The sequence below is a fragment of the Eleutherodactylus coqui genome, chromosome 10 (genome assembly GCF_035609145.1).
Source record: "Eleutherodactylus coqui strain aEleCoq1 chromosome 10, aEleCoq1.hap1, whole genome shotgun sequence".
NCBI lineage: Eukaryota > Metazoa > Chordata > Amphibia > Anura > Eleutherodactylidae > Eleutherodactylus > Eleutherodactylus coqui.
Window position 1 is genome coordinate 6,008,948 of NC_089846.1, and position 13,611 is coordinate 6,022,558.

The 13,611-nt window shown below is 50.7% G+C and overlaps 1 protein-coding gene across 4 annotated transcripts in view; it reads left to right on the forward strand.

Annotated features, from left to right (window-relative positions):
- Positions 1–13,611, forward strand: part of LRSAM1 (leucine rich repeat and sterile alpha motif containing 1) — a 52,536-nt gene that overhangs the window by 7,086 nt on the left and 31,839 nt on the right. For 2 of the 4 annotated variants that reach the window (XM_066580087.1, XM_066580090.1), the window contains exons 2-10: positions 2,918–3,025; positions 4,746–4,802; positions 6,970–7,014; positions 8,678–8,755; positions 8,836–8,904; positions 9,126–9,210; positions 9,964–10,085; positions 11,232–11,322; positions 11,488–11,618. In XM_066580087.1, coding sequence (XP_066436184.1) covers positions 2,951–3,025; positions 4,746–4,802; positions 6,970–7,014; positions 8,678–8,755; positions 8,836–8,904; positions 9,126–9,210; positions 9,964–10,085; positions 11,232–11,322; positions 11,488–11,618 — 753 coding nt within the window. In that variant the 5' untranslated portion in view covers positions 2,918–2,950. Of the gene's footprint in view, positions 1–847; positions 951–992; positions 1,044–2,917; positions 3,026–4,745; positions 4,803–6,969; positions 7,015–8,677; positions 8,756–8,835; positions 8,905–9,125; positions 9,211–9,963; positions 10,086–11,231; positions 11,323–11,487; positions 11,619–13,611 lie in introns of those variants that run through there. The other 2 variants (XM_066580088.1, XM_066580089.1) reach the window with 2 other exon arrangements.

The window sequence follows — 13,611 nt, forward strand, 5'->3', positions numbered from 1 at the left end:
GGCAGCGGACATATAGTGCAGGTTGAGCTCTGATGACCGGTGATGTCTGTTATGTTATATTATAGTATATCCTGCAGGCGGCTGACATATAGTGCAGGTTGAGCTCTGATGACCGGTGATATCAGTTATGTTATATTATAGTATATCCTGCAGGCAGCTTACATATAGTGCAGGTTGAGCTCTGATGATCGGTGATATCAGTTATGTTATATTATAGTATATCCTGCAGGCAGCTTACATATAGTGCAGGTTGAGCTCTGATGACCGGTGATATCAGTTATGTTATATTATAGTATATCCTGCAGGCGGCTAACATATAGTGCAGGTTGAGCTCTGATGACCAGTGATATCAGTTATGTTATATTATAGTATATCCTGCAGGCAGCTTACATATAGTGCAGGTTGAACTCTGATGACCGGTGATATCTGTTATATTATAGTATATCCTGCAGGCAGCTGACATATAGTGTAGGTTGAGCTCTGATTACTAGTGATGTCTGTTATATTATATTATACTATATCCTGCAGACAGCTAACATATAGTGCAGGTTGAGCTCTGATGACCGGTGATATCTGTTATGTTATATTATAGTATATCCTGCAGACGGCTGATAAATACTACAGGTTGAGCTCTGATGACCGGTGATATCAGGTATGTTATAGTATATCCTACAGGCAGATGACATATAATACAGGTTGAGCAGAGCTGATCCGGTTCTGTCTGTTATTCTGGATCAGGGTATTATTGAACATGACACTGAATCACTGGACTGTAATGTAGTGATGGACGTCGCCCTGTATCCTCGGTGTGTCACGCTGCTGCACCTCGCTATATGTTTTGTTTTTAGTTATGCCCTTTAATAAAATCCAGACGAGTGATTTATGAGGACTTTGTTCTAGTGACGCCGCCTTCCTGTCGAGCATCTTTTACCAATGTCTGGTTATTCTAGGTTAGTCCTGACTGTTCGTCTGCAATTGTCTCCTACCCTTAGGCATCCGTATGTGCAGTACTTCCCAATCTTTGTTCTGGATTCCCCCCTTGGGTATGTGCAGTTGCTCCTCTTTCTGCTCTAGATCCCTCCTGGGCTTCAGCATGTGCGGTTGCTCCTCTCTCTGTTCTGGATTCCAGCTGGGCTTCAGTATGTACGGTTGCTCCTCTTTCTGCTTTAGATTCCCCCCGGGCTTCAGTATAGGCAGTTGCTCCTCTCTTTGGGCTTTGGTATGTGCGGATGCTCCTCTCTCTGGGCTTTGGTATGTGCGGTTGCTCCTCTCTCTGGGCTTTGGTATGTGCGGTTGCTCCTCTCTCTGGGCTTTGGTATGTGCGGTTGCTCCTCTCTCTGGGCTTTGGTATGTGCGGTTGCTCCTCTCTCTGGGCTTTGGTATGTGCGGTTGCTCCTCTCTCTGGGCTTTGGTATGTGCGGTTGCTCCTCTCTCTGGGCTTTGGTATGTGCGGTTGCTCCTCTCTCTGGGCTTTGGTATGTGCGGTTGCTCCTCTCTCTGGGCTTTGGTATGTGCGGTTGCTCCTCTCTCTGGGCTTTGGTATGTGCGGTTGCTCCTCTCTCTGGGCTTTGGTATGTGCGGTTGCTCCTCTCTCTGGGCTTTGGTATGTGCGGTTGCTCCTCTCTCTGGGCTTTGGTATGTGCGGTTGCTCCTCTCTCTGGGCTTTGGTATGTGCGGTTGCTCCTCTCTCTGGGCTTTGGTATGTGCGGTTGCTCCTCTCTCTGGGCTTTGGTATGTGCGGTTGCTCCTCTCTCTGGGCTTTGGTATGTGCGGTTGCTCCTCTCTCTGGGCTTTGGTATGTGCGGTTGCTCCTCTCTCTGGGCTTTGGTATGTGCGGTTGCTCCTCTCTCTGGGCTTTGGTATGTGCGGTTGCTCCTCTCTCTGGGCTTTGGTATGTGCGGTTGCTCCTCTCTCTGGGCTTTGGTATGTGCGGTTGCTCCTCTCTCTGGGCTTTGGTATGTGCGGTTGCTCCTCTCTCTGGGCTTCGGTATGTGCGGTTGCTCCTCTCTCTGGGCTTCGGTATGTGCGGTTGCTCCTCTCTCTGGGCTTCGGTATGTGCGGTTGCTCCTCTCTCTGGGCTTCGGTATGTGCGGTTGCTCCTCTCTCTGGGCTTCGGTATGTGCGGTTGCTCCTCTCTCTGGGCTTCGGTATGTGCGGTTGCTCCTCTCTCTGGGCTTCGGTATGTGCGGTTGCTCCTCTCTCTGGGCTTCGGTATGGGCGGTTGCTCCTCTCTCTGGGCTTCGGTGTGGGCGGTTGCTCCTCTCTCTGGGCTTCGGTGTGGGCGGTTGCTCCTCTCTCTGGGCTTCGGTGTGGGCGGTTGCTCCTCTCTCTGGGCTTCGGTGTGGGCGGTTGCTCCTCTCTCTGGGCTTCGGTGTGGGCGGTTGCTCCTCTCTCTGGGCTTCGGTGTGGGCGGTTGCTCCTCTCTCTGGGCTTCGGTATGGGCGGTTGCTCCTCTCTCTGGGCTTCGGTGTGGGCGGTTGCTCCTCTCTCTGGGCTTCGGTATGTGCGGTTGCTCCTCTCTCTGGGCTTCAGTATGTGCGGTTGCTCCTCTCCCTCGGCTTCAGTATGGGCGGTTGCTCCTCTCTCTGGGCTTCAGTATGGGCGGTTGCTCCTCTCTCTGGGCTTCAGTATGTGCGGTTGCTCCTCTCTCTGGGCTTCAGTATGTGCGGTTGCTCCTCTCTCTGGGCTTCAGTATGTGCGGTTGCTCCTCTCTCTGGGCTTCAGTATGTGCGGTTGCTCCTCTCTCTGGGCTTCGGTATGGGCGGTTGCTCCTCTCTCTGGGCTTCAGTATGTGCGGTTGCTCCTCTCTCTGGGCTTCAGTATGTGCGGTTGCTCCTCTCCCTCTGCTTGCAGCTGCTGTCAGGGAGTGGTCTGCTGCTAGCACGGAGTACTTAGTCTGCTCTGCTTGTCTCTTCAGCTCGCCGTCTGACCGCGGATCGCACGGACATATATGATGCCTCTATTCTCCAGGAAGCAGAAGCAGAGCGGGGAGGCGAGGAAGCGGCTGGAATATCAGATGTGCCTGGTAAGCTGCGAGCGACGGATAACGCTGCCGCTTGTCCTCCTCTATGGACGGTGATGTAGCTGACGCTGATCTCCTGCCAGCAGATGACCTCACACGTGATTTCTCGCTGTGTTATTATTGCTGGAGCCGTATATTGTGCTGAAGAGCTTGCACTCCTCACTGACCATCAGCTCCAGGGCTTCCCTCACTTCCATCCTATTAACACCGTGCGGCGCCGGCGCTCGCCTGTAATGGCAGTGATTCAGCAGTGTTGATGCGATGTGTGAAATGATGCCAATAGCTATTTGTCTGAGAGCATTTTGGAGGCGCTCTGTGTGCGTGGGGGTCATCTGCTAAGAGGTGATCTCATCGTATACCCTCAGGACAGTACAGGAGGCGTCACTTACACGCATTTACACGGGTGACGTTCCCGCAGCATTGTGTTTAATAGGCGCATTTACATTTGTGACTTTCTTGCAGCGTTGCAAGAAGAAGCGAGAGAAAAACTGCAGCATGTCCCATTTTTGGGCGATTATGTTGAAGAATCACCATTTCTTCCCTATGGGAGTAGGAGAAAATCGCATTGCGTTGGCACGCATATATGGGTCTCATGCGAGTGCCATGCGTCTTTGCTTCAATAGGCACGTGAAAATCGCAAGTGCAGCGATGCGAGTGCAACGTGCTTGTAACATCATCGCATTCTCATATAAATTACGTGTTTGCAAGTGCGATCCCGGTCTGCGTTTCTCGTAGCGATGTCGCACCCGCCCGCGCGAATGCCTCCTTATCCCATATTTATGCGGGCAGGTGTAATATTGGTGCAAGAAATCCGTGATTTTCTATGCAAAATAATTTTGGGTGAATATCCTCACATGCGTGAAGTTTGGATGTTGTTTCATGGCAGTTGTTTACTTCCCTCATAGCAAACTATGAGCGAGTTTTCTGCGCTCTCGCAGATATGGAGGACATGCTGCAGCGTCGTTCGGAGGGGAAAACCACTTGTCTAAGTTAAGCGTTTGGAAACAACGGATTAATAGATCGCAAATGTTCTGTGCGTTGCGCAAAAACACGAAACTTGTGCAATTTTGAGGTGTAGCAGAGCTGAGTTTGTCACGTTTAAGGGGTATTTCCAACTTGGGAATCCTATTTCAGTGTGTTCGAAATCACAAAACAGCGCGCTCGCCCGTAAGATGTCTATTTCCAAAATGCTCCGTTCTCCTGATCTTGCAGCCGTTGATTCCTCGGCCCGCTGCTTGTTTACCGCTCGTTGTCAGGGAAACAGACCATCTCTTACATGCAAAGAAACCGCAGATCTTGGGAATAGATGGTGGCCGGGACAAAAGCTACTCTGCATGCTCTCTTGTCCACTAGATGTAGATGAAAGGAGTGCGCAGGCGCCGACCTCCTCTAGTATGTCTGTACAAGAGAGGGTCTGTTTCCCTGGCAACCAGCAGTAAACAACCAGCAGGCCGAGGAATCAATAGTTGCAAGATCTGGAGAGCGGAGCGTTAGGGAAATAGACATCTTCCATTGTTTTGTGACTTCAAAGTCATTGAATCGGATTCCCCAGATGGGGTACGCCTTAATATTGCGTTGTGTTCTTGGTGGTTTTGCAGAACGCTGCAGGGAAATTCAATGCAGAAAAGATAAATGACAAATCCGGCTCTGCTGCGTCACTCGGTGACTTTATACTTGGAGACATTTGCAGTTTAGTACCCACATTGTGTTTCTGTGTTTGCAGACGAAGGAAGCCGGAGCGGATGAGATCCTGGACATCTCCAAGTGTGAAATATCGGAGGTAATTACACTCATCACCCATAGCATTGTGCTGGTCGCTCTCTGACCCGCCGGCCCGGACTCCACCACACCGCCCTTGTGTCCGCTGGTATCAGCAGCAGGTCCTGGAAGTTGGTCGGTTCGGACTCCGTGGGTCGGCCTGGTTTCTCTCAATCAGATATGATCTGGCAGAAGTCATTGCCGTCATCTGTGTTCCTGCAGTGCGGTGGGTACATTATCCTGTTAGGGGCGCCGCTGTCAGGGATCCCGCCGCCATGATGGGGGACTAGCCTGTACAATTTTAGGGAGCTGGTATGTGTCACATGCACATGATGCCAGGAGCCAAGTACCCAGCAGAACATTGCTGATCACACGGCCCCCGCGGCTTGTCTTCTTCCCACCCTGCTGCCATCTCTCCCCAGGTAAGTGACACCCAGCCGTCCACATGATGCGACACGCGACACACGTTCCAGTCCTGATGCGCGCTGTAGTCACTTTCTGCAGTGGACAGGGGTCACATAGTCGCTCTGCCCGGTCTGCGGCCACGTACACAGCGAGCTGCCATGTCTGGTGGGATCCGGCATCTTTCTATCATCACCAGCAGGGACATCATCAGTAGTTTGCCCTGCAGTTGCTCCTCCGTGGGGTCGGACCAGACGGACGGCCTTCACCCCCCACATCACTGAGCCTCGGGCGTCCATCACCTGGTCGCCGGTCACCGGTTGTCCTATCGTGGAGCTCTTGTGGTTGGGACTCACCCCTACACACCGTGAACCCACAAGACTGGCCGCTCTGGAGACGCTCTGACCGGTCGTCTACAGATCAGTATTCAGTCCTTGTCACAGTCCCTGCGATCCGCACACTTCTCCAGCCTTCCTGTTTCCAACATCGCCATGTACTGACCGGTCACTGACTGTTTCCACAATATAATATAACCCTTCCATCAGCTGCCATTGTCAGCAGATCAGTGCTATTCTATGCTGCTATCAGTGGTTTTAACCCCATCCCAGCGATACATGTACGGCTCATGTGGGTGTCATTGTAGAGAGCAAGCATGGGAGCCAAACCCACTACCACGGCAGGAGTCAGCCATCTCTGACAACTGACAACCGCACACAACAGCTACAATTCTGACAGCAGCATTTACATGTCCAGATCGGGATTCTGATGTGCAGAACGGCTCCCTGCGATCAGCTTGTGGGGTGCCATATGGGTGTCATGGCATCCGGAGACCTTCTAAAACACCCGGGGTTAACATTGATGATTGCTTATTTAGATGTGCCTGCGGCAGGTATTAATAGGTGGCCAGCCAAAATATGGTATAATGTAATGCTATAGTGTTACAGTAAACTGTAGACGTGTATCAGCGATCAAACGATCCCAAGGTCACGTTCCCTAGGGGCACTAATGGAGAAAATAAAAAGAAGTACATTTTCTTTTAATTATTAGTAAAAATGTAAAAAGTTTAAAAAAATCCTTTTCCCAGTCAAATTGAATGATCAAAAATAATAAAAAAATCACTAAACCTGGTATTGCAGCATCCCTAAAGGGCCGCACTATTAGACTGTCACATTATTAATGCTGCATGGGGAATGCCGGCAGAGAAAATAGTCAATGCCAAAATGGAGCTTTTTTGGGGGGTCTCTCCATCTACAAGGAAAAAAAATGAATAAAAAGTGATCAAAAAGTCATATCTGCCCCCAAATGATACAAGTAGGAACTACAGGTGACAAAAAATGAGTCTCCCACAGCGGCATCAGCAGAAGCATAGAAAAGGTCTGGGGGTCAAAAAATTGTGCCAGAAAGCAGTTTTTTTTTTTAACATTTTTTTTTAACAATACAACATTTATAAAAAATGTATATAAATTTGTTTTCGCCATAATCCTACCGACCCGCGGAGTAAAGAGAACCGTCATGTTTACTAAGCCATGAACACCATAAGAGCAGCCCCACACCAACAGAAAATAAAGCGTAAAGCAGTAATTGCGTTTTATTTCCATTACACCCCGCTTTAGCAGTTTTTTTTATGGTACTTTTAACGGTGCCTTTGGAAAATATGACCGGCGTGTAGACATGGCGGTGGAAATAGAGAAAAAAACAATGTCCGCAGCAGGAAGGGGTTAATGTTGTGGCTGATAGCGGTATCTTTCTCCTGTGATTATTGATCATCCTCATTGTCTTGTTTCCAGGTCCCTGATGCGGTTTTCGCCACCTGCCGGGTCCTGCAGAAGAAGGTCAGTAATGGGGGTGGATATGGAGAGAGGAAGGAGGGCGCGGGCTGCTATTAGGAGGGCGCGTGCTGCTAATAGGAGGGCGCGGGCTGCTAATAGGAGGGCGCGGGCTGCTAATAGGAGGGCGCGGGCTGCTAATAGGAGGGCGCGGGCTGCTAATAGGAGGGCGCGGGCTGCTAATAGGAGGGCGCGTGCTGCTAATAGGAGGGCGCGGGCTGCTAATAGGAGGGCGCGGGCTGCTAATAGGAGGGCGCGTGCTGCTAATAGGAGGGCGCGGGCTGCTAATAGGAGGGCGCGTGCTGCTAGTAGGAGGGCGCGGGCTGCTAATAGGAGGGCGCGGGCTGCTAGTAGGAGGGCGCGGGCTGCTAATAGGAGGGCGCGTGCTGCTAATAGGAGGGCGCGGGCTGCTAATAGGAGGGCGCAGGCTGCTAATAGGAGGGCGCGGGCTGCTAATAGGAGGGCGCGGGCTGCTAATAGGAGGGCGCGGGCTGCTAATAGGAGGGCGCGTGCTGCTAATAGGAGGGCGCGTGCTGCTAATAGGAGGGCGCGTGCTGCTAATAGGAGGGCGCGGGCTGCTAGTAGGAGGGCGCGGGCTGCTGGTAGGGGGTTGCGCAGGCTGCTGGTAGGAGGGCGCGTGCTGCTAATAGGAGGGCGCGTGCTGCTAATAGGAGGGCACGTGCTGCTAATAGGAGGGCGCGGGCTGCTAATAGGAGGGCGCGGGCTGCTAATAGGAGGGCGCGGGCTGCTAATAGGAGGGCGCGGGCTGCTAATAGGAGGGCGCGGGCTGCTAATAGGAGGGCGCGGGCTGCTAATAGGAGGACACAGCTTGGTAATAAGAGGACGTTGGTCCCAGCAGCACAGAGTGTTTCAGGACAGGCGTGTGCTGATCTTTTGGCATGCGGTTATCAGGACTCTCGTATAATGATGTTGGTGACGCCGAGGCAGGGGCAGGACAATGGAGACAAGAGGAAAGTCACAGACTAATGACGGAAAGAGCGTGGGCCCAGCAGCACCGAGCACGGAAGGGGTTGCTGATCTCATATGAGGCAATGATGACATTTCAATATCCTAAAATATTGGAGAAGGTTTCCCAAAAGGGAATATTCCAGTAAGGCCGGCTGCACACGACGGGTCAGATTCTGCATTTAGGAGCCCATAGTGGAATCCGTCTCTGGCTCGGCCGGCGACCCTGCATACCTGCTTTCTCCGGTATTGCGGATGATCGCAGCGGCTCGCCGCCAGGCATGCCCAGTACAAGGTTTCTTTTTAAATATTTGTTTTTCCCGCGCCATCGCTAGGCAATGACATGGGCGCCTGCAGCCTATCCGCAATGTTAATTGTGGATGGGCTGCAGGTTGGACAGCCCCCATTGACTTCAATGGAGGCCGTCTGAATGGCGTCCGCAGCAAAATGGAGCATGCTGCGATTTTTTTTTTTCCTCCGCTAGTAGAAATTGCAATTAGTTTCCACGATTGTTTAGGAAAAAGTGTTTTTTACACACCTTCAAGGCATGCATTTACTGTGAATCCTGCATGCGGACGCCAACTGCGGATTCCACAATGCAAATCCGCCTATGTGCAACCGGCCTAAGTGATGGAATCAACCCCTTAGCAGCACAGAGCATTTCAGAGAAGGACACTTATCCCCGATGGGTTTCTCTTCACAGGTGTTGATTCTTCATAGCAATTATTTATCTCAGCTGCTCCCCAAGTCCTGCCACATCCTAGACTTGGCCACCTTAAAGGTAAGTACTTGGTGCTCGATGCATTGCAGAATGCGCACACCCAGATGGCATTAACCCAAACCGGCTTCCTCTCCACACAGGTCCTCGACCTCCACGACAACCAGATTACGTCGCTCCCCCCAGACATAGGACAGCTGAAGTCCTTACGGGTAAGGTCACTGGACACTATTTTGGGGGGCTATATTTTGTAGACTGCTGAGCTGCACTGTGAGGGAGCCCCCTACAGGTGGAGCAGAACTGATTGCAGCAAATGTTACAGAACTTGGAGATTACATTCAGTGATCTGCGCTGTTTCTTCAGAATGCCATCAATCTCCTTTAATCCGGCAGTGAGCTTTCAGTGTTGATCTTGTCTCCACCCCATCTCTAAGGTGCTGAATGTAGAACGGAACGTCTTGCGTTCTCTCCCTGACTCCATTGGGGACTTAGTCCAACTGCAGACCCTGAATGTGAATGGTGAGTGCCATAGAGCTCCATATACAGTGACCACTGTGGAATGAAATGATCATTAACCCCTTCATGCCCCGGGGCGTACATTTACATCCTGGATGTGTGAAGATCAAGATGGGTCTATCCGACTGCCTGTCGGAACACGGTATAATGCAATACTATGGTATTACATGATATTCTATGAGTGATCAAATGATCGCTAGTTCAAGTCCCTTATGGGGACTAAAAAAAAAAAAAAATTAGTTAAAGGGGTTTTCCAGGGAAAATCCTATTGATGACCCATCTTCAGGAGGATAGTTGATTGGCTGGGGTCCATTACTTAGGACCCTGACCGATCAGCTGATTGTGCGCACGCTGACAGCGCCGCAATTACACAGGGGTCGGAGCGGAAGCAGCGGAAGTCTCAGCTCCGTCATTTGCGTACTTGCCAGCGATCGTAACTGCAAGCGCAGCTGTCATTGGCATCAACACGGGCCGCTGTAACCCCAAACGCATTTGGCGTCGTCGTATCCATAAAAGTCCAAACTATCAATTAACACATTATTTGTCTGACTCTTTTGGTCACCCCGTCTCCAAGAAAAAGTGTAATGAAAAGCGATGAAAAGGTTTTGCGCGCTGCAGAAGGCGGCGGCAGAAAATAATGTTATCGTTTTCCAAAGATGTTTTATTTTTTTAAAGTAACACAGCAAAATAAAACTATAAATTGTGTAATCGTAGCGGCCCACAGAGCTGACATTTCTCTAATAATCGCCCTACTAGGGAATAAGCTGAAGCTGCTTCCACCGACGATTGGCGGCCTGCGCTGTCTGCGGACATTGAACATCAGCGAGAACCGACTCAGTGAGCTCCCGCCAGCTCTGGCCAATGTCCACACGTTAGAGGTAAGTGATAATGCAGTATATCGCCTTCTGAGATAACCCCTATCAGAATAAGTTGTCTGAAGGCTGCCCCCTGTCTGTATGCTGTATTAGGGCAAGGGGACATGGTAGAGGGGGCCTCTCCGCTCAGAACCCATCTATTAGCCAGAACAAAGAGTCACCTTGTAAAAGCAGTTCCCTTTATGTCAGACTCATATCCATGCATTACCTGGAGCTTCGCTCACCTGAACCCCGGCTCTGAGCTGCTGGCTGCCGGACATGCATTGCTCAGCTGAGCGACCAACATGTTGTTTGACACCGAGCTGAAGCCCCTTTATTCTAGTAATCCGCTAATAGACCCCCAGAGATAGTTCTAGTAACCAGGAGCTCCATATGTCTGATAGAGCGCGCCAAATTCCCTACAGAAAAGGAACTCTGTAGATGGGGGAATGCAGACAAACTCAGGCTTACCTTTTTGTTTTTTGATCCGTGCCCCCAAAATCCCCATACCACCCCATATGCTAATTAAATGCAAACAGTCCGATGGGCGGTACACAGCTTAGGAATCGCCGGGGCTCTCTTCCCCTCCTTGTGCTTTAACCCCTATTTGCAGTTGATTGATGTCTGGAGCATACCTTCCATTCAGCTGGAGATGGTGGAAGGTGCATGCAACTGCAAATGGGTTTGGTTGAAGTACGAGGAAGGGGAGAGAGCCCTGATGACTCCTAATCGCTGTGTACCGCCCATTGTTTCCGGTCAGTGCACTTGTGCACTGAGATCATTTCTGCGGGAAGCAGATCGCTCCATTCTCACGGCAGGCCATTCATTTTAATGGGAACTTAGCCTCTAATACCAAGCCTGGCCACTACAGGCAGAATGGAGCTGTCTGCTTCCTGCAGAGATCAGCTCAGTGCATGAGTGCAGCAGCCCTGTGAGCAGCTGAGTGGAAGGTTCCCCAAGCGACAGACCCGGGCCAATCTACTAGTGATAACACATCCTGAGGAAGGACCATCAATAGTTTATAAGTGGACAATGCCTTTAACTACTTATATTCACTGGAAGCCCTTTATTTGAAGCACACAGTTTTTCCTTACTGTTCTTCCTGTATCTGTCACATCTCCGCCCCACCTGTTACAGTCATTGCCACTTCCTCTCCCCCTTCCTTTATAGACCCTGACTCTGGACGCCTTGAGGATGGTCTTTCCTCCAGCCTCGGTGTGCAGCGAGGGGACAGAGGCTATCCAGCAATTTCTATGCAAAAGTAACTGAACATCATACTTTTGGGGGGAGCGCTGTGGGGGGTGGCGAGGGTGTGTGTGTGTGGGGGGGGGGGTAGTCATTATCCACTTCTGGTCCTACAAGTAATATTAGGCTACAAGATGTATATAATGGATCATCATCATCAGATTTCTCCCTCTCCCCGCAGAACTTGGCATCGAGTACTGCCCACCCTCTCAGTACTTGCTCCCCGTCCTGGAGAATGAAACCTGCGATGCAGCTGCAGATACAGTAGATGGCGCTCTTCTAATGTCTTTGAAAGAAGAAACTGAATGGAAGGTTGGTGTGATGGGTTCGGGGAGGGGACGCAAATGCATTGTGCCATCAGCAGACTATAGTTGCTGTTTACGGTACTTCTGTACCCCTCCTTCTCCCCATTGGTAGAGTATGGGCATTGTAAACGGCACCTCTGTTCTGTAGAGCTGTAGCAGCTGTCTTGAACTCCTCGGTATGTCTCAGTAGTGCAGCCTCCGGCTTTGGGTCCGTCATTTCAAGGGGTCAGATCTCAGCATATCATAGAACAGAAAAGTTAAAGAGGTTTTATATCCGCTTATATTGGGTCCGCTGTCATTATAGAAGGAGCCCCAAAGGGACAGCTCTGTCCATAATGCCGCAGTCCGGCATGGCATTGCATTCAGTTGGAGCTGCAGTACCAACCCAGCTGCTGCAATGTGTATGGAGCTGTCAGCTTCCAGCTCTGTCCCAAGTGACAGGTGATCAGTGGAAGTCCCAAGCAGCGGCTCCCTGACGATCAACTATTAGGCCTCATGTCCACGGGGAAAATCAGATCCGCTGCGGATTTTAAATCACATTTTGCCCGTGGACATGAGCCCTTAATCCTCTATGCTGACGACAGGTAATCAGTAGTAAGCGGACAACCCCTTTAACCCCTTAGTGATGCTTCCTATTTCGGACCTACGGACTCAACTATTTTTTGGGGAGTTTCATCTCCACTTTTTTTTCCGGCGCCATGACCGTATAAGGGCTTGTTTTTTGCCTGGCAAATTGAGGTTTTTATTGGTACCAGTTTTTTGGGTACATAAAATGTATTGTAGAATTTTTGTCTCCCCGCCCTCCAAAAAAATGAATAAAACATCAATTCTGCCATAGTTTTTTTTTTTGAACCCCCTCAAGCGCTGCTACGTCCCTCCTGAGCGCCGGTGTCCAGAACTGTACGCAGTATTCCATGTGAGGCCTGACAAGTGCCTTATATAGTGGGAGGATAATGTTCTCGCCCCTCGCCCCTATACCTCTTTTAATGCGCCCTAAGACTTTATTAGCTTTTGCAGCAGCTGACTGGCATTGATTGCTCCAGTTTAGTCTACAGTCCACTAGTACCCCCAGGTCTTTTTCCATATCACTTTTCCCTAGCTGTACCCCATTTAGTGTATATTGGTGACATCCGTTTCTCCTGCCCATTTGTATAACCTTACATTTATCCACATTGTACTTCATTTGCCATTTTTCTCCCCAAGCCCCCAGCTTATGAAGGTCCTTTTGTAGCCGCACATTGTCCTCCGTTGTATTAATTGTCTTATATAATTTTGTATCATCTGCACATACCGATATATTACTGTGCAGCCCCTCTATCAGGTCGTTGGTAAATATATTGAACAGAATGGGGCCTAAGGGTGCGTTCACACGAACGTATATCGGCTCGGTTTTCACGCCGAGCCGATATACGTTGTCCTCGGGTGCAGGGGGGGGGGGGGGGGGATGGAAGAGCCAGAAGCAGGAACTGAGGCTCCCGCCCCCTCTCTGCCTCCTCTCCGCCCCTCTGCACTATTTGCAATGAGAGGAGGCAGGACAGGGGCGGGGCTAAAGTCCGGGAATTAGCCCCACCCCCATCCCACCTCTCCCCATTGCAAATAGTGCAGAGGGGCGGAGAGGGGGCGGGAGCCTCAGTTCCTGGCCCTGGCTCTTCCATCCTCCCCCCCCCCCCCCCCCCTGCACCCGAGGACAACGTATGGCGGCTCGGCGTGAAAACCGAGCCGATATACGTTCGTGTGAATGCACCCTAATACTGAGCCCTGTGGTCCCCCACTAGTGACGGTGGCCCAATCAGAGTATGAACCATTTATTACCACCCTCTGCTTTCTATCTCTGAGCCAGTTCTTTACCCAGATACACACGTTTTCACCCAATCTGAGCTGCCTCATTTTATATATCAGCTTATTATGCGGCACGGTGTCAAATGCTTTAGAGAAATCCAGATATACGAGATCAATAGACTCTCCCGGGTCCAGCCCAGAACTTACTTCATGGTAGAAGC